The following is an 18,539-nucleotide window of genomic DNA, read 5'->3' as shown; positions in this document are numbered from 1 at the left end:
TACATATCGAAGCCTGACAAGCATCTATATGGCTGCACTTTGCTGTTTTATATCTTCATTTTCTTTTAAATAAAGGCAGCTTTAGATGTTCACTTTAGCTTTATTGCATTTGTACAAAAATCTTGAAAATTTCTCTAAGGGGGTTGGTCACACACCATGTTTTCCTCTTCCCAAGCATGCTAAGGACAGCTGTAAGCAGATTTTCTTGTTGTGGGGAATTGACAATACACATTTAAATAAAATATATTTCAATGAAATTGTTTTTATTATTCCATTGTTTCATTATTCCATTTAGTAAATTGTTGATTTGAATGATAAGTACAAATCCAGTCTCACATACTTTTATCAATAGATTTTTTTTTTGGCTTAGAATGATTTTAAAGATAGAAGAGAAAATATGATTCTGTCATTTTGCTATAATGCATCTAACAAGGCAAACGTATCACAAACTCTGTATTTTGACATGTCTGTAAATAGGAGTGCTGTGTCCTCCACATCCTTCTTTTGACTTAGTAGTCTTCAGCATCCCCGGCACAGATGGCAAGCAGAGCTTTCTCATAATGCCCTGAAGCAAAATTCTGAAACAAACAAACAATGTCTTTGAAATAAAATGTCATAGTATTTCTAAAAAGAAGCCTGATTCCTCTGAATTATAATGAGAAAGATCCATGGGCCATTAGCGTTTCTGAAATTGTTGACTCTTTTCATCTAAGATTTAATATGTTCGGAGAACTATTCCTAGGGGAAGTTATTGAAAAATAATACCGTGGTTATAGTCAATAGAATAGGGTTTATATAAAGTTGATTGAACCCTAATGTGTATTTATGAGAAGAATAACTCACAGTAGAATTAAATCTCCTCCACTTTAAAAGCAGTGTCTTAATATTATTGTTATAAATCAGTTGAGTTTATTGTTATAAATCTGGAGGGCAAATTGACAATATGCCTCCAAAGATTTAAAAATGTTTATACTTCCTAGTGCAGTAATTCTACTTCAAGAAATATATCCTAAGGAGATAATGATCAATTATTGAAGAGCACAAAAATTTACACTCAAAAATACAGACACCATTATATATAATAGTGAAAAAGTAAAAAGCAGTATTTAATAATGTGGGGTAGTTCATGTATTTTATAACTTATGCAGTGGAATACCATGATTCAATAAAAGTATTCCTTTATGTAGTAAAACATACTAATGTTTACATATATTTTTAAAAAGCACCTACAATAACATTTCATTACTGATTGTCTATGGTGGAGAAAAAGGGCAATTTTTATCTTCTTTTTATGGTCTTCTGTAGTTTCTAAGTTTTTCAAAACAATAATAGTAAGAAATAAATGGAATTATAAAACCTATGTTAAAAATCAACTATCATATTAATGTTCTCTCACACAAAGTCATGCAATTTACAATTCACTGTTTTAAATCCATATCGTAAAGTTACATTAATTGCATGTAGACTTTGAAGTGGCTTGGTTAATTGCAGTGTATATGTTAGAATTAGTTTATTTATTTAGAAAATGAGCTATGACATGTATTTCTCAATGAGAAATGTTTATTGCCACTAAAAGTTTAGGGTTTTGAAGGTAGGTGCAAGGAGAGTTTTATCAAAACAAAGGAATAAAATTTCTCCTAACTGCTGCAATGCCTCTTTTTAGAAAACACTTTGGCTATGCAAAGGCTTATAGGGTCTTCTGTTTTTTTATGGTCCTTTTGTCCTTAGGTTGTCAAGTTGCTTCTGGATCACTTTTAATAAACTAAAAAGCTATTTTATGCGATTGAAAATTTCAGTGTAAAGCCATGTGAACAGGTAACAGCACTTAGCTATGTGCAAATTATAAGGCAAGATTTATTCTCAGGGCCCTGTGCTTGGTTTAATGCTCTGCTGATGCCATCCCTAAATTCTTTATAAATTTTTGAACGAGAGGTCAGATATTTTAATTTTAGATTGGGTGCCAAAAATTACATATGTAGCCCCAATGCTTTGCCAGGTTTTACCAAAATCCAGAATAAAATGTAGACATATCAGAATGAGTAAGTTGGTTTGTTTACTTCTGAATCATTGCTGCTTTGCCCTTCAAGGGCTAAAGGGATAGGGGTGCATAGAATTTTACATAACTATCAGGGTTAGATCCCTCCAAGTTACCAGTTTATGGGATGCGACCTGCTTCCCTGCGTTCTGCGACAGTACGAGAGCTGAACTGACCTAAGAAGCCCCTTCACGACTGGTGCCCAACGTGATTTTTCCTGATACTGATCACGCTTCAAAGCTTAACTCACGAAGCACAATTACACAATTAGGGGAGGAATGTTTTACACGACTCCATCAACAATTTTTGTTTGAAACACATCAAAGAGAAACAAATTCTGTTACTGAGGTGAAGGGGCTCCCTAACGTAGCCCCCGGTTGACGCACTAAAGTCTGTCTGATGTACCAAAGTGCATCACCTTTGTCAGAACAGTTCGCTTTTTAGATTCCAACACGAAGTTACTTAAATTAAAGCTCTTATTTCAGTTTCAAAAAGGATAGAATCTGGGACAAAATAAATCACGTGTAGGAGACTTACTTTGATGTCATGAAACAGGGATTTTCCGTATCTTTCTTTGTATCGTTTCCTGATGGTCATCAGATCTATTTCACTTCTGGCGATTAGAATCCTGATTACGGTTTTGTTATGGAAACCGAAGTCCTGAAAGACACAGAATAGGAGAGAAAAAAATTAGAAAACTGTGGTTTAAAGTTAATCTATCTAATACAGACTCATCCTCTTTTCTGTGGCCACTTATTCATCCTGTACTCCTCAAACACGGGCATGACTTCTCCTTCTCTCATACGGGGTACATACGGTGAAGTATTCTATCTATTTGACTTCTTTCCCTTGCTTTGCTTATGTATTTTGTTCAAGTATAATTGACATACGATTGCCTCTTAGTTCCAGATGTACCTCATAGTGATGCAGTATTTTTATACATTACAAAATGATCCCCATCGATCTAATTTCTTACCATACAGTTTTTCACCAAACATTTATTACAATATTATTGACTACATTCCCTATGCTGTATGTTATATCACCATGATTTATTTATCTTATAACTGGAAGTTTGTACCTCTTAATCCCCTTTAGCTGTTTTGCCTGTTTCTCCACCCCTCTCCCTCAGTGACCAATAGTTTGTTTCCTGTATCTGTAAGTCTGTTTCCACTTTGTTTATTCATTTGTTTTGTTTTTTCGATTCTACGCATAAATGAAATAATATGGTATTTGTCTTTCTCTGACTTATTTCACTTAGCATAATACCTTCTAGGTCCATCCATGTTGTTGCAAATGGCACGATTTCATTCTTTTTAATGGCTGAGTAATATTCCAGTGTCTCTCTGTGTGTGTGTGTGTGTGTGAGACACAGTCTTTATTGATGGACACATAGGTTATTTCTTGGCTATTGTACATAATACTACAATGAACATAGAGGCACTTATCTCTCTTCAAACTGGTTTTTGTTTTCTTTGAGTAAATACTTAGAAGTGCAATTGCTGGATTGTATGGTGGTTCTATTTTTAAGTTTTTCAGGAAACTCAATACTGGTTTTCATATTGACTGCACCAATTTACATTCACACCAACAGTGTATGAGGATTCTCTTTTCTCCACATTCTTGCCAACACATGTTATTTTTTGTCTTTTTGATAATAGCCAGTCTGGCAGGTGTGATATCTCACTGTGGTTTTGATTTGCATGGCCCTGATGATGAGTGATGTTGAGCATCTTTTCATGGGCCTGTTGGCCAGTTGGCCATCTGTATGTTGCCTGTGGTGGGGCTGCTGAAGCTGGTGTGGGTCAGGGGCCCAGGGCATGCTGGGGCCACCCTAGCAAGCCGGGTAGAGCATCTGGACCCTGTTTCTGTCTCTGCTATCAAGGTGGAGGGGGAATGTGAAAATTGGTGCTCATTCACACCTATGGCCCTAGGGAGGCTTCCCACAGTTCCTCACCCATTTGGTGGATGTTTTAAGGTTAATGAATGGATTTCCTTTACTTATAGTCTAGTTGCCCTTTAAACTGCTGTGTCTTCACTGTGCCCAGGGCAGGTGAGTCTGTGCATGGGCACCTCAGTGATATCCCTCCCTACTATAGGTCTTTGTGTAGAGGTTACTACGTCTCCAGCTCTTATCCTTCTCTATGTGGACCCTTCATTATTTGTTGTGCAGAAGCTGTTCAGCTTTCAGTTCTTCAGGCGGAATTGCTCTATATGTAGGTGTAGATTTGGTGTGTCGGTGGGAGGAGGTGAGTTCAGGGTCTTCCTACACCCCCTTTCGATGTTACTTCTTAAATGTCCCATATCTATTTCCAGTGTCACTGCCTTGATGCTGGCCCTTATCCTTTCACCCTGATTCTGTAACAGTTCCTTCCTTTTACTACCTGGCCAACCCTCACACTCTCTCCTTCCTGATTCTGCAACAGTTCCTTCCTTTTAGCCTAGTGTCCCTCACACTGCATTATAAAATACAAATCTGATCATGTGCTCTTTCTAGTAAAAATTCTAGGCCGGGGAGGGAGGTGGGTTTTGAATTATGTTAGATGAACTTTGATATGTCTGAGTGAGACAGCAATTACATTTTTATTTTACAGTCTATTACTAAAAATTGTAAAAATAAAAATTCCAGGTATTTGAAATATTTTTGGATTTAAACTCAAATACTGAAAAATACAAAAATCAATTTTTTTTAAAATTTCTGTTTTTTTTTTTTTTTTTTTAAAGATTTTATTTATTTATTTGACAGAGAAAGACACAGCGAGAGAGGGAACACAAACGGGGAGTGGGAGAGGGAGAAGCAGACTCCCCGCCGAGCAGGGAGCCCGATGCGGGACTCGATCCAGGGACTCCAGGATCATGACCTGAGCCGAAGGCAGTCGCTTAACCAACTGAGCCACCCAGGCGCCCCAAAAATCAATTTTTGTATACTAGCTCCCCAAAAGAATATTGCTTTATAAACCAATTTCAATTTGTCTTTTCAAATGGAGTAATGGGGACATCCAGTGGCCGGTGAGCATAATATAAATATATGTATATATATATATTTTTGAAGATAATAAAATTTTTGATGTCTGAATGTTTTGGATATAGACCTCTAAGCAATCTTTTCACAATTTGATGTGATTAAATTAAATGATTTACCCAAGTTTCCATATTTAAGTTGTATATCATTCACTTAAAGTGCACTAGAGAAAAATACCTGTAGTTTTCTTTGGTTAAGGGTAATATAAACAGCTTTGAGCAATATTTTACATTTGAGGTCATCATATATCAAAAATTCAACTATTTAAATATACAATCCTCCTCTTGTGAGCACATGTATATTCATTTTTGCATTGAAACACACACAGAAGGAATAGAATTTTTATTTATTATTAGAATAAGTAGCCCTCAATTTGGACAGATTTAGAATCAGACTAATTATGCTTATTTCTCCATGGTCATTCACAAGTGAAACTTCATTTTATTTTTGGAGAAGGACACTGTTAAAATCATTCCATAACATTGTCCAATATATTATTTAAAAAATTTTTAAATCAAGTCAGCTTTTTCTGCCTGGAAATAGAAAAAAATAGAAGTGAAGTCTGTGAGCATAGGATACATGTGTTTTGAGGATACATAAGTTGGTTCTTGTACATAAATAAAAAATACTCTTTACACAAGATATGTAATAGAAATATTCTCGACTATTATCATATTATCCCAGCATGCTAGCTACTTTTAATAAGTTGGTCTGGAAAAATTACTTTGAGGATAAAACACTGACTCTTAAAACTACTGTATTACTGACTTTTTAAAAAAATAATTTTCACTGAGTTTTTGAAGGTATGATATATGTATAATGATTTGTATCAGACCTTTTTCTAAAAATGTGTTATGCACATTATGGATAAAATGTGCATTGTTTCATGCATTTAAGTGTTTGTTTCTTTAAAAATAAATGTACCAAAGGATGTGTGATTGCCTATCACACTAAACTATGAACAACATTCTCATTTAATTACAAAATAGATTTAGAGTTTGTTGTTGTCAGCCATCTCTTTTTAAAGTACTTTTTAAAATAACACTTTAGGTTTAAAAATAACCACTGCCATTATTTCATATTTTTAAATTTCAGAAATGTAGTAATTTCTTACTAAGGGTTTATAATGTTTTGACATTTCCTGCTTGATAGTTTATGTTTTGTACTTAATTAAGTATGAAGTAGGGCCTTTGGTGCAATACAAAAGCTTTTGGATTTGCCAGTTTCTTCATATGCTAAGAAGAGCTAAAGGACATGGGGGAGATAGGCCCCACAGAGTCATACTTCTCAGGTAACTCAATTTGATGCAGAAAGCAGAACATTATTTATTTGGTGGTTCTCGTTTGGTGTATAATACATTTTTTTTCCACTTGAGCATATTTTGTTTGAAATGAATATATTTGCATACAAGTTCAAAAATGTTTAAATAATAAAAGTAAACCTAGTGCTTTGAGAAAGTAGACATGATTTTCTGGGGAAATTTAAAAAATATGTGGGTCATACTTACATGGATTGCACTATACAGTCTATAAGCAAAATAGGCTGGTTTGTCTCGAACGCAGAGAACTAGGAAAAATCAGAGAAAAAAAAGAACGTTTGTGAGTGACGATATATATTTTCTTTAGAATTTGGGAAACAATGAAAACACTTCTTTTTTTCTGTTAAAATCCTGGAAAGTGAAACTTTTTGAGTCCTATGTGGGATCCCTCATTGTACATTGTAGTAAAATTTCAATATTTAGAATGGTGGTAAAACCATAACCTATAGAAAAATGTAAAGTAACAATATTATAATGACTCATTCAGATTTTCATTTAGTCTATCTCTATCTCTTAGAGATCTCTTAGTTCCTTCACAGTGTCTAATGAAGAAAAATGTTTCCCTTTTATCTGAAAGTTAAATAAAGCTTCAAAGAGACCCAGGTTATCACCACTATTATAGATTTTTATTATTATAGAATTCAATATGCAATTGATTCATTTTCCCAAACGCTATTTTTAAAAGGCGAAAGATTTATGCGATCTGAAGAGAAACCAGAGTGTGCAAACACTATTTTTAATCCCTTGTAGACTTATGAATAGATCTGACGTCTTTCTCTCTTCTTTTTAAAGATTTTTAAATTTATTTGAAAGAGAGAAAGAGAGACAGAGACAGAGAGTGGGTGGGGGAAGGGACAGAGGGAGAGAATCTCAAGCAGATTCCCCACTGAATGTGGAGCCTGCTGCATGGGGCTGGATCTCACGACCCTGAGATCATGACCTGAGCCGAAACCAAGTGTTGGATGCTCAACCAGTTGAGCAACCCAGGCACCCCAAATCTGAGGTCTCTTAAAAAAAAGAAGAATGGATGGGCGATAAGAGGCCTGGACCAGTGTTAGGAGTCATCTTATCAAAAGCATTATGGCATTAGAACCACTTACAGCCTAGTGAACTGTTGTCCTTGATGGAGGTCAGTTGATGATTATTGACATTCAATAATGCTTATTTGAATAAGTAAATAAGTTAATAAATAAACGAGTAACATATGTGGGGCTATAACTTTTGGGCAAAATAAAGTCATCACAACAGTGCTTTCTCTATAGTTCAAATGATAATTTTAGATTGTAAGACCATGCCTTCATCTTTTACTTTTATTTGTAACTGTGAACCTCATAGCACTCTTGAGTCACTGCTAGAATGTGGCGCACTTTGAGGAGAAGGAGTTTTGTTGTTTTTGTTGTTTTACTGTTCCATTTTCAGGGCCTGAATCAATAGAGAGAATAGTAGATGACTCAATAAATGTTTATGGAATAAATGAATGAATCAGTTAAATTGTTTTCTGGTATTTCTCATTTCCTTATTTCCTCTCACCCACTGCTTTGTTTGTGGTATGGTCTATAGCGGAAAGAGCTATCTTGAAATTCAGATGACATGAGTTCTTTTCATAACTTTATTGTTCATTAGTTGATAGACTTTGAAGTAGTCAATTAACCTCCTTGGGTCTTTGTTGTTAAATGAGTTGTGATGTGATACGTGGTTATTAAATTATGTTGAGAATTAGCCACAATAAATGCACCATATTCTCAGAAACACACACACATATTCATATATTGTATACTGTTTTAAGGATTTCATAGAACCCACCAAGCCTTTTTAATGGAACCCTCGCTTAAAACTCCTTTACAAACTAAGCTATAAAAATTCTGTTCCCTACTATCTCCAATGCCCATGTATGTTTGTGCCATTCTAGAAATGGAAAATCATAACGTACATTTATCCAACAAATGTAAGTGATTACTTGATGTGTGTTCTCTCTGGGGATATTTCATAAAGACCCTTCATTTGTAGTTCCTACAATGTATGCTGTCAAGTCCCAGCACAGCACAAGGTACAGCATGGGTAGTTTAATAGTAGTCATTATGGATAGCTCCCACTGTTTTCCTCTCTATGGGAAGATATCTTTCCTTAGGAAAGAGATGGAGGTATGTCTCTCTCACAGTAGCCTGCAGAAATCACTACCGAGTAACAACTTGGTAAATTTTTATGGTAGAACTTACCCCTAAAGGCAAAATATTAAAGATGATGAAAAAAAAAACCCAACTCTTCCTCTTGGAGAAAAGGGAGCCATATTTCTAGCATTTATCTGCTCTTTAACAAGAGAATGGAAATCAGTACATATAAAATGAATTTAAAGGTATGAGATCCCAGTTACCTGAGAGAATATCTGAGAATTCAGTTTCCCAGTATGAAAGTTGAACCAGCTATTAGAGAAGGGTATTTGTTCATTAAAGTTATCAAGTTGCCAGTTTAGTGCATTGTATTAGGAGTTAATGTACTTTCCTCTATAGAGTTAACATCCTTACTAAATAATTAACTTCAGGGGAAAGTGACTCAATCAAGAGCAAAGTCATGCATCTTTAATTCAATCAAGCTAATCGGCATTTATTGTGGAATGAAAGGTCTGCTATACAGCAAAGGTCTGCTGTGCACCAAGTAAATTATTACTTACCAATTGCAACTAGCAACTCTTGGAAGTATCCATCATAGCATTCATTAATGGCATCTACCATGTCTTGCCCAGAAATATTTTGAAATTCCTGGAAAACTTCAACAAATTGATATAATTCAAAGGAGATTTTGTACATATTATAAATTTAAAATATAAATATTATAAATTTAAAATATAAATATTGATTAGATTGCTACAAATAGTGAAAGTAAATAAAATATAGGGGTACAGGTTGAGTTGGAGTAGGCTGTCTTTTACAATTTTTTATAGCGTTTTATTTATGTAGAAAAAAAACAAAACAATTTTTTTAACTAAAAGAAACAGAAAAGTATAGAGGTCAAACAATGGGCAAACTAATATGAGTGCACCTCTAAGACAAATATGGCAGCTTTACACAAATCATGACATTAATAATAATCTCCTTGACTTGTAATGGACTAATTAATCCATGTTTACTATATTCTCTTCAAGAAAACATACAATATGCCTAATAGAAAATAGCTAATTTTTTTGAGTAAGTTCTCCATCAGAAACAGAGATGATTTTAAAAGACTCAGTATTTAAAGTTTATATAATTCAGTTTTTGGAAAAAATAAAATTATAAGAAAATTTTATTCCTTAGTAATGTCATTAGATGAGACACGTCTGTATAAATGTAATTCAAAATAAGTACCTTTGTGATGACTGGCTTTCCTCTATATGTAATATTTCCCTTTTTCTCCCTTCTAATTAACTACCTGCTTCCTATTATACTATCAGTTAAGTAGCTGAAAAGAAACCTGATTAATAATTACCCAGCCACAGTTGTTGATAACTTTTGTTGCACAGGATCATTTGCAGCATGGTTTTGTGTTCCCCTGTCTTCTGCTGACAGGCTTCCCACAGGACCTGAAACATCATACCGCTAGGAAGTAGCCCCATAACCACCCCAGACCATTTTAACAAAGGGTTTTCATAGTCACTTTGAGATCTGGTTCTTGTTACCATTGCATCCTGAGCAGCCAGAGCAGGGTCTGTATATCCTTCCTCTCTGGTTCCCTGTAAAATAAGCACAGGTTTTCCTTTATAAATTTTCTTAATTAACAACCCATATAGGATTATTGGGACAAAAATCTTTGAACCACCAAATACCTTGGTAATTCCTAAGAGAATTCTATCATTATTTGGAGTTTATATTTGTTGAATACTATATGAAACATAGGACTTTTTTAAAAATGTGGGTTTTATCTTTCTTTGCACCAGTGGTCATCTTTCAAAGATGTTGAAATGTTTTTCACTCTTCTGTGCAGTTTCTTCTTCCCATCAAACTGAGCATCCAAGGCCTGGCAGTGGGTAGTACAAATGGATTTAACATTTTAGAGTGAAAATTCAGAGAGAAAGAATGAGTTAATATTTAGTTTCTGACTTGTCAAATAGGATACATGCAACAGTAAAATAATAATGAAATCCAGATTTTGTGGAGTAAGAATATTTTACAAATTTGTATCATGCCCACTGCTCCCACCCATTTATCATATAAAGAACAGACATGGTCAAGTTGATCAGAGATGTCCATTGCAAACAGGATGGAAGGAGGGCTAGCCAGTGCAGGAGCTTCTGGTCTCCAAGGATTATGACTATAAGGGGTGGAGGGAAGAGTTAGGAGAGATATGTGATCAGACAGTTCATTTAATGTTCCTTTGGGTTGAGATCTGGAGGGAATGTTTTTTTCTCTTCTTCTCTTCTCTTCTCTTCTCTTCTCTTCTCTTCTCTTCTCTTCTCTTCTCTCTCTTCTCTCTCTCTCTTCTCTTCTCTTCTCTCTCTCTCTTCTTTCTCTTCTCTTCTTTCTCTTCTCTTCTCTTCTGTTCTCTTCTCTTTTCTTCTTTGTTTCTCTTCTCTTCTCCTTTCTCTTCCCCTCTCCTCTCCTGTCCTCTCCTCTTCTTTCTCTTCTGTTCTCTTCTCTTCCCTTCTCCTCTCCTCTCCCCTTCCCTTTTCTTTCTTTCCTCCTTTCTTTCTTTCTTTCTTTCTTTCTTTCTTTCTTTCTTTCTTTCTTTCTTTCTTTCTTTCTTTCTTTCTTTCTTTTCTTCTTTCTTCTTTTTCTTTCTTCTTTCTTTTCTATGCTGAGAGAACACTGAGAATACAGTGGCTTCTGCTCCCATCATCATTTTGGACTCGGAAATAGCCCCACATTGCAAGGAACTCAGTGATATAGCAAGATCAGGCTGAGGAAAGTCCTAAATACAACTTTTTTGAATTGACCTCAATCCCTAAGTAGCATTAATGGGTCCCAAATTCCTTATCTGCTCCTGATGGAGGAACTTGCATGCTAGCTGAGAACCTGGCTGGGGAGCTTGACAGATGGAGTCGTTTATGACCATGGCAGGGAGAGACTGTTCCAGTAGCCAAGAGCTATAAAGTAGACCACATTGGTAGACTGTGTGGGACCTAGAACTTAGGGGATTCTTCAGCTCCAGTGAGAGTAAAGATGAGGCTAAACCATCATAGAAGGTTACTCGGCTCTGACCAAATTGAGACAGAAAAAGGATCATAAGTTAACAAGCTGCATGGTTTAGAAGCTGATAATGAGAAATGTTCATACCCTGGACATCTATATTTCATCAGCTGCATGTCCAGAGTTGTTCAGAACTACCATTCCATAGTCAAGATGAGCAAGGATGCCGAAAATATCTTCACGATCTGAGGCACTATCACTCTCATAAAGATATCTCCTAAACCACACACAAATGCCTCTCCACCAACAGGGCCAGAAATCTGAGAGTTGAGTATTTAACTCAATAACTGTGTAAATGATATTGAACAGGTACTCACATTGACTATTCAAAGTATTGTATGGATTAAATTTGTTTATTAAATTAAATATTAGGCTTTCTTCCTTGCTAACCCAAAGCTGGAAGCATATGAGAAAGATCAATTTATTCATAGAGAAATAAATAAACTACATACTTTTGTGAGTAAATTTGTACCCCTGGAAAATTTAATATGTTTTAATTATAAATTAGAAGTTGTGTATCACTTAGAGGTGTCCCCCTAAGAAAAAGTTGATACAATTTTTTTTTTCAAGACACTGGATACATTTTTATTGAACCTTTTAGTTTAAAACATGAGGTAAAAGGAAAGCCAGTTCTCCTTAACCAATATTTTACACAAATGTAGTAAAATATTTCAAATTTTAGGGAATCATAATGGATTACGTGTCTTAAAAGTTGGGGATTGAATAAACAATATCCAACTTCTTGAATTTTCCTGTTGACTCTTCCTTTACAACAGTAACCAGTTCTAATTAGTTACATAAGTTTCTTCAAGGCCATGTTTTACTGTTGCTGATTTCTTTATGTCTGAAGCATTGCTATTTCAATCAATAGCCATAATTCCACTTCAGAAATGGTTTTGCTTTGGTGAAATTTTGACATCAGGCTGTCCTTTAGTTCCATAGGCCCACTCTCATTCCATCTCTAGTTGAGCCTTTTCTCTTTTACTCATAGTCAAGAGTTCATCCCATCTTCTGATGACTTTGCCTATTCCAACCTTAAAACTTAAAGGCGTGGCATTTTTCTTCTCCTTTGAACTCTTCTGAATATTAGTATCAAAAACATTAGTATGGCAATTCATACTCTTCATCTTATTTGACCTATATCAGTAGGATTTGATGCAATTGCTCACTCTCTCCTCCTTGCTATGCCTTCATCACTGGGCTTCCAGGATTCTGCACTCTCATTTTCCTTCTTTCTACTTCCCTGGTTACTCATTCTCCATCTTGTGTACTGGTCCCCCTTTTACTTTTCAATCTCTTAATACTGGAAAGTTGTAGTACTCAGTTTTTAGTACTGCTCTTGTCTGCATGTACAATCCTTCCCTTGTTAATCTTTACTGTTCATGTAGCTTTACATTCCATCTATGTTGTAATGATACCCAATTTTACATCACTAGCTTAGATCTACCATCTGAATGTCAGGGGCATATATTCCAATTGCCAACCAAACACTCTCACTTGGATTTCTAATATACATATTAGACACAACATGTTCAAAATCTATCTCCTGATCTCCCTCCAACTTAAAAACCTCTTATATCCATAACTCTCCACATTTCAGTTTATGACAACTCCACTGTTCCTACTGCTCAGACTAAAAAACTGAGTAACATTTTATTTCTTCTTTTTTACTTTATATCCTACATCCAGTTCCTCAGGAAATAATATAGACACTACCTTCAAAATACATGCAGAATCTGGGCATTTTTCATCACTACCAGAGCTTTCCTATAGGTCCAAATTAATATTGTATTTTGACTTTTTTTTTTTTTGCTGAAATAGCATCCTTACAGGCTTGTTTCTATCCTGTCTCCCTACTTTTCCCTCAACATTGCATCTAGTATGAATATTTTTTTTATTTAAATGAGTTGTCTCTGTGTGTATGTCTTTTCTCAAAGTAGACCAATAGTTTTAAAGACCAATGATGTTGAACATCTTTTCACATACTAGTCATCCATTTATCTTTGGTGAAATGTATGTTCAAATATCTTTTTTCTTGTTATTAGAGTCTTTGGTTTGTTATTAAGTTTGGTTTTCTTAATGAACAGGTTTATTGAGGTATAAATGCCTTGCAACAAACTGTACATATTAAAAAAAATCATATCATTCCTTTTCTCAAAATCCAGTAATGATTCTCCTCTCTCCATTTCATTCAGAACAGAAGCAAAAGTCCTTACAAGGCACAGATTTGAACTTTCTGACATTACTCACCACTACTATAGAACATTTTCTTGGCTTGCTCAGAAGGCACCAGCTGGCCTTCTTGCTATTCTTCACAACTGTCAGCCACTCCCTTGCCTTAGAACTTTCCCCTAACTTTCCCTTTGCCTGGAATGCCCTATCATTACCATTCATTTGCTGACACATTCTTTCCAAATGTTTGCTCATATCTCATCTACTCAATGAGATTTCCCTGACCAACCTATGTAATATTGCAATCTACCTACTATGCCCAGTCCAACAATTTCTATCCCCATTATCCTGCTCTGCCATATCTTTCACTGCCTTCTAACATTCTATATAATGTAACTGTTCATTAGATTTCTCTTGAATTGTTCCTATTCCCCCATTAGATTGTAAGCTTCTTAAACACTGATGAGGTCCTTGTCTCTTTTGTTCATTCACAATTCCCTATTGCCTAGAATCATGGTTGGCACATTGCAGGCACTTGACAAATACTAATTGAATCAATACTAAATAAATGTAGGAAAGCTAAAGAAATGACTTTTAGATAGCGGAATTCAAAGATCAGTTGTATTACTCCAGCTTTGTAATATAACTTGAAGTCTAGAATTATGATACTTCCACTTTTGTTTTTCTTTTTCAAGAGTGTTTTCACTATTTGGGGTCCTTTGTGGTTCCATATAAATTTTAAGATTGTTTGTTCTAGTTCTATGAAAAAATGTGGTTGGTATTTTGATAGGGATTGCATTAAATCTGTAGATTGCTTTGGGTAGTATAGATATTTTAACAATATTTGCAATCCATAAGCATGGAATGTCTTTCCATTTCTTTGTGTTTTCTTCAATTTCTTTCATCAACGTTTCACATTTTTCAGAGTATAGGTCTTTCACTTCCTTGGTTAAGTTTATTCCTAGGTATCTTATTATTTTTTGTGCAATTGTGAATGTCATTGTTTTCTTAATTTCTCTTTCTGCTGCTCTCTCTGCTGTGTAATAGAAATGCAACAGATTTCTGTAGATCAAAGGAACAGAATAGAAAGCCCAGAAATAAATCCACAATTATTTGGTCAATTAAACTTCAACAAAGCAGGAAAGAATATCCAGTGGAAAAAAGACAGTCTCTTCAACAAATGGTATTGGGAAAACTGGACAGCTGCATGTGAAAGAATGAAACTGGACCACTTTCTTGCACCATATACAAAAATAAACTCAATGAGTTAAGGACATAAATGTGAGACATGAAACCATAAACATTCCAGAAGAGAGCACAGGCAGTAATTTCTCTGATATTGGCCATAACAACATCCTTCCAGATATGTCTCCTGAGGCAAGGGAAACAAAAGCAAAAAATAAAGTATTGGGACTACATCAAAATAAAATGCTTCTGCACACCAAAGGAAACAACCAACTAAACTAAAAGACAACCTACTGAATGGGAGAAGATATTTCCAAATGACATATCCAATAAAGGGTTAGTGTCCAAGACATAAAGAACTTATACAACCCAACACCAAAAAACCCAAGTAATCTAATTAAAAAATGGGCAGAAGACCTGAACAGACACTTTTCCCAAGAAGACATCCACATGACCAATAGATGCATGAAAAGATGCTCAACATCACTCATCATCAGGGAAATGCAAATCAAAACCATAATTACATATCACTTCACACCTGTCAGAATGGCTAAAATAAAAACCTCAATAAACAAGTGTTGGAATGGACGTGGAGAAAAAGGAACCCTGATGCACTGTTGGTAGGAATGCCAACTGGTGCAGCCACTGTGTAATAGCATAGTGGTTCCTCAAGAAATTAAAAATAGAGCTACCCTACAATCCATTAATCACACTACTGGGTATTTAGCTAAAGGATATGAAAACACTAATTTCGAGGGATATGTGCACTCTTATGTTTATTGCAACATTATTTGCAACAGCCAAACTATGGAAGCAGTCCAAGTATCCATCAATAGATGAATGGATAAAGAAGATGTGGTGTATATACACAATGGAATATTAACTCAGGCATAAAAAAGAATGAGATCTTACTGTTTGCAATGACATGAATGGAGCTAGAGAGTATAATGCTAAGCCAGACAGAGAAAGACAAATACCACATGATTGCACCCACACATGGAATTTAAGAAACAAAACAAATGAACAAAGGCAAAAAAAAAAAAAGGGACAAATAAAAAAAACCAGACTCTTAACTATAGAGAACTAATGGATGGTTACCAGAGGAGATGTGGGGGTGGGGGATGGGTGAAATAGGTGAAGGGGATTAAGAGTACACTTATTTTTTTTTTATTATTATGTTCAGTTAGCCAACAAGGAATACACTTATCTTGAGGAGTATTGAGTCAATATATGAAATTGTTGAATCACTATATTGAGAGCTGAAACTAATATACCACCATATGTTAACTACACTGGAATTAAAATAAATAATAAAAAAAAATCAGTTAGTAGATGTAGGAAAATTTTATGGATCATTGAAATTTTGAGTGATTTCCAATTAAACTACATAGCTAAGTAAACACCTACCCTTACAAAGTTTGTGAGAAATATTTAAGAATTTTCTGAAGTTCTCTGTATCTGAAATATTTTTTGAAACAAAAGTTTTGACATTGAACTTGAAATGGTGCTTGTCTGTTCATTTCTTTGTGCAGTTAATTACCAGAAGCACTTTAAGCAGACTGGTGGATTAAAAAATGTGAATAAGTAAATTGTGATTTAGCTTTTTCCACCGAGGCAGAGTCAAGCTGGTTTGTCATGTAAAAAGCCTAAGAGAGCAGCATGGTGTGTGCAGCTGATGTAAATACTAGAGAAATAGCATAAATGAGTACAGAATTTGGGTTGGGGCAAAATAAAACTGTGGAAAGAAGAAATTAAGGGAATGAAAATCCAGCTGAAAATATTTGAAACAGGTAAGTTGACTACAGATGATCACTGAAATCTGATGGTAATAACATCCCCAGAAATCTCACTGTACAAGTTTGAGAAACCATTGTAAGGAAAATCCTAACAGCTAAGATGAAGAGTAAGCATCCAATTGGGTCGTTTCCTCTCCTTCTGTGAAAACATTTATCATCTCCAGTGTGATTTGCACATACTGATTAATTAGTCTCCAAATGATTAATTTTTTATTATTTGACAGATAATTAGATCTAGTGTAAATCTAGTTAATAAAAGCATGCACGAAGTGTTGTAAGCACGTTTAATGATTGGCATTAGTTTTCAAGAAGGTGTTCTGGCTGAGTTGTTTCCTTATTAGAAATATCCTTTTTGGAAAATACTTTAAAGATTAAGTAAAAAATCTTCTCTCCCAGAAAATATGACAATAATTTTCAACACTTTCCATTTCATGAATATCTTAAGGCTCCTATGCTCCAATTCCCTTAATCTCTATTAATTCACAAAAGAGGTGTGCCTGATTTTTATGATCTTAAAAAGATGAAAGCCAAAGACAGTCTTTACTTTGATTCTGAAAATCAAATAAAATGCAGAGGGAAGTAGTGGATGTAATTACAATAATTGAAGAATTTTAGGATATTTGTATTGAGAGGGAATTGAGAGAATAATGGGTTCATATTCCTTAATTTACAAAGTAAATCTCCCTAATCTGAATCTCAAGAAGGTAAAATAATAAAGAACATACAACTGACTTATAATATGGTTAAGAGGAAAAGATATGTAGATATATACCTTGTTTTACACAGAGAATATCTATCATCTGTGTGTGTGTATATATATATGGGACATTGAGAAAGAGAAAGACAGAGACAGACAGAAATAGAGAGAGAAAGAGACAGAGATTGAGAGAGAGAATAATGATCCCAACTATAGGGTAGAAGAGACTTGTTTACACTGAAGTAGCCCTCAGTTATCTGGTTGGAACTCATCAGTCTAAATTGCACAACCTTTAGGAAGGAATTCCATTTCCTTTTTGTAAAATGTCTAGACAGATTCTCTCTCAAGTGGTGTATACCACAGACAGTGGTCAGGGGAAGTGATAAACTTTTTCAGTTCCCTAATTCACTTTTTATCTTTTCCCAACTTTCTAGATTTACTAATCCAAAGGTTAAATCAGAGGCTCAAAACTGAAGAGCCACTAATGTAGAAGTTGGGAGTCAATGGGAAATCTTCAAAATATTAAAAAAATCTGAAAGAAATTATACATTTAATTATATATATAATTATTTATACATAAGCATTATGAATTACCATGAGACTTCTGATCTTCAAAAAGACTATTAAAGGAGATTATACTGAGATACCTCTTTTTACTTCCATTTTCTATTATAATTTAAGTATTTTCTATGAAATGCATATTATTTTATACTTGTAGAGTGTGTTTTACATTTTAAGAGAAACGTACTGTGGGCGCCTGGGTGGCTCAATTGTTAAGTGCCTGCCTTCGGCTCAGTTCATGATCCCAGGGTCCTGGAGTCGAGCACTGCATCGGGCTCCCCGCTCAGCGGGAAGCCTGCTTCTCCCTCTCCCACTCCCCCTGCTTGTGTTCCCTCTCTCTCTGTGTCTCTCTCTATCAAATAAATAAAATCTTAAAAGAAAAAAAAGTGTGAAACCTTATAAGTTTTTAATTTTTAAGTAAACTTTATTAATTTTCCTTGGCTTCTTATAAAATCTAGGTCTCTGTTCACCCTCATTTTTTGATATCCTCTATTGGAAGGAAAACTTTACTACATTGAAAAGCTATTTCTAAGTTAAACACACAAACACAATTTAATGTTCCAACCCTAGAAATTGAAATTAATAAATAATAAT

The 18,539-nt window shown here is 34.8% G+C and overlaps 1 protein-coding gene across 1 annotated transcript in view; it reads right to left on the bottom strand.

Annotated features, from left to right (window-relative positions):
• Nucleotides 1-509: 509 nt before the first annotated feature.
• Nucleotides 510-18,539, bottom strand: part of ANXA10 (annexin A10) — a 114,448-nt gene continuing 96,418 nt past the window's right edge. Inside the window, exons 9-14 of the mRNA XM_064584037.1 lie at nucleotides 10,028-10,081; nucleotides 9,838-9,931; nucleotides 9,044-9,139; nucleotides 6,565-6,623; nucleotides 2,573-2,695; nucleotides 510-578 (exon numbers count right to left, since the gene is read on the bottom strand). Coding sequence (XP_064440107.1) covers nucleotides 510-578; nucleotides 2,573-2,695; nucleotides 6,565-6,623; nucleotides 9,044-9,139; nucleotides 9,838-9,931; nucleotides 10,028-10,081 — 495 coding nt within the window. The remainder of the gene's footprint in view (nucleotides 579-2,572; nucleotides 2,696-6,564; nucleotides 6,624-9,043; nucleotides 9,140-9,837; nucleotides 9,932-10,027; nucleotides 10,082-18,539) is intronic.

Source organism: Mirounga angustirostris, unplaced genomic scaffold (assembly GCF_029215605.1).
Source record: "Mirounga angustirostris isolate CCGP_5_RB_7025 unplaced genomic scaffold, mMirAng1.0.hap1 SCAF_2, whole genome shotgun sequence".
Taxonomy (NCBI): Eukaryota; Metazoa; Chordata; class Mammalia; order Carnivora; family Phocidae; genus Mirounga; species Mirounga angustirostris.
Note: the sequence above shows the minus strand (reverse complement) of the source record. Positions and strands in the feature narration are given on the sequence as shown.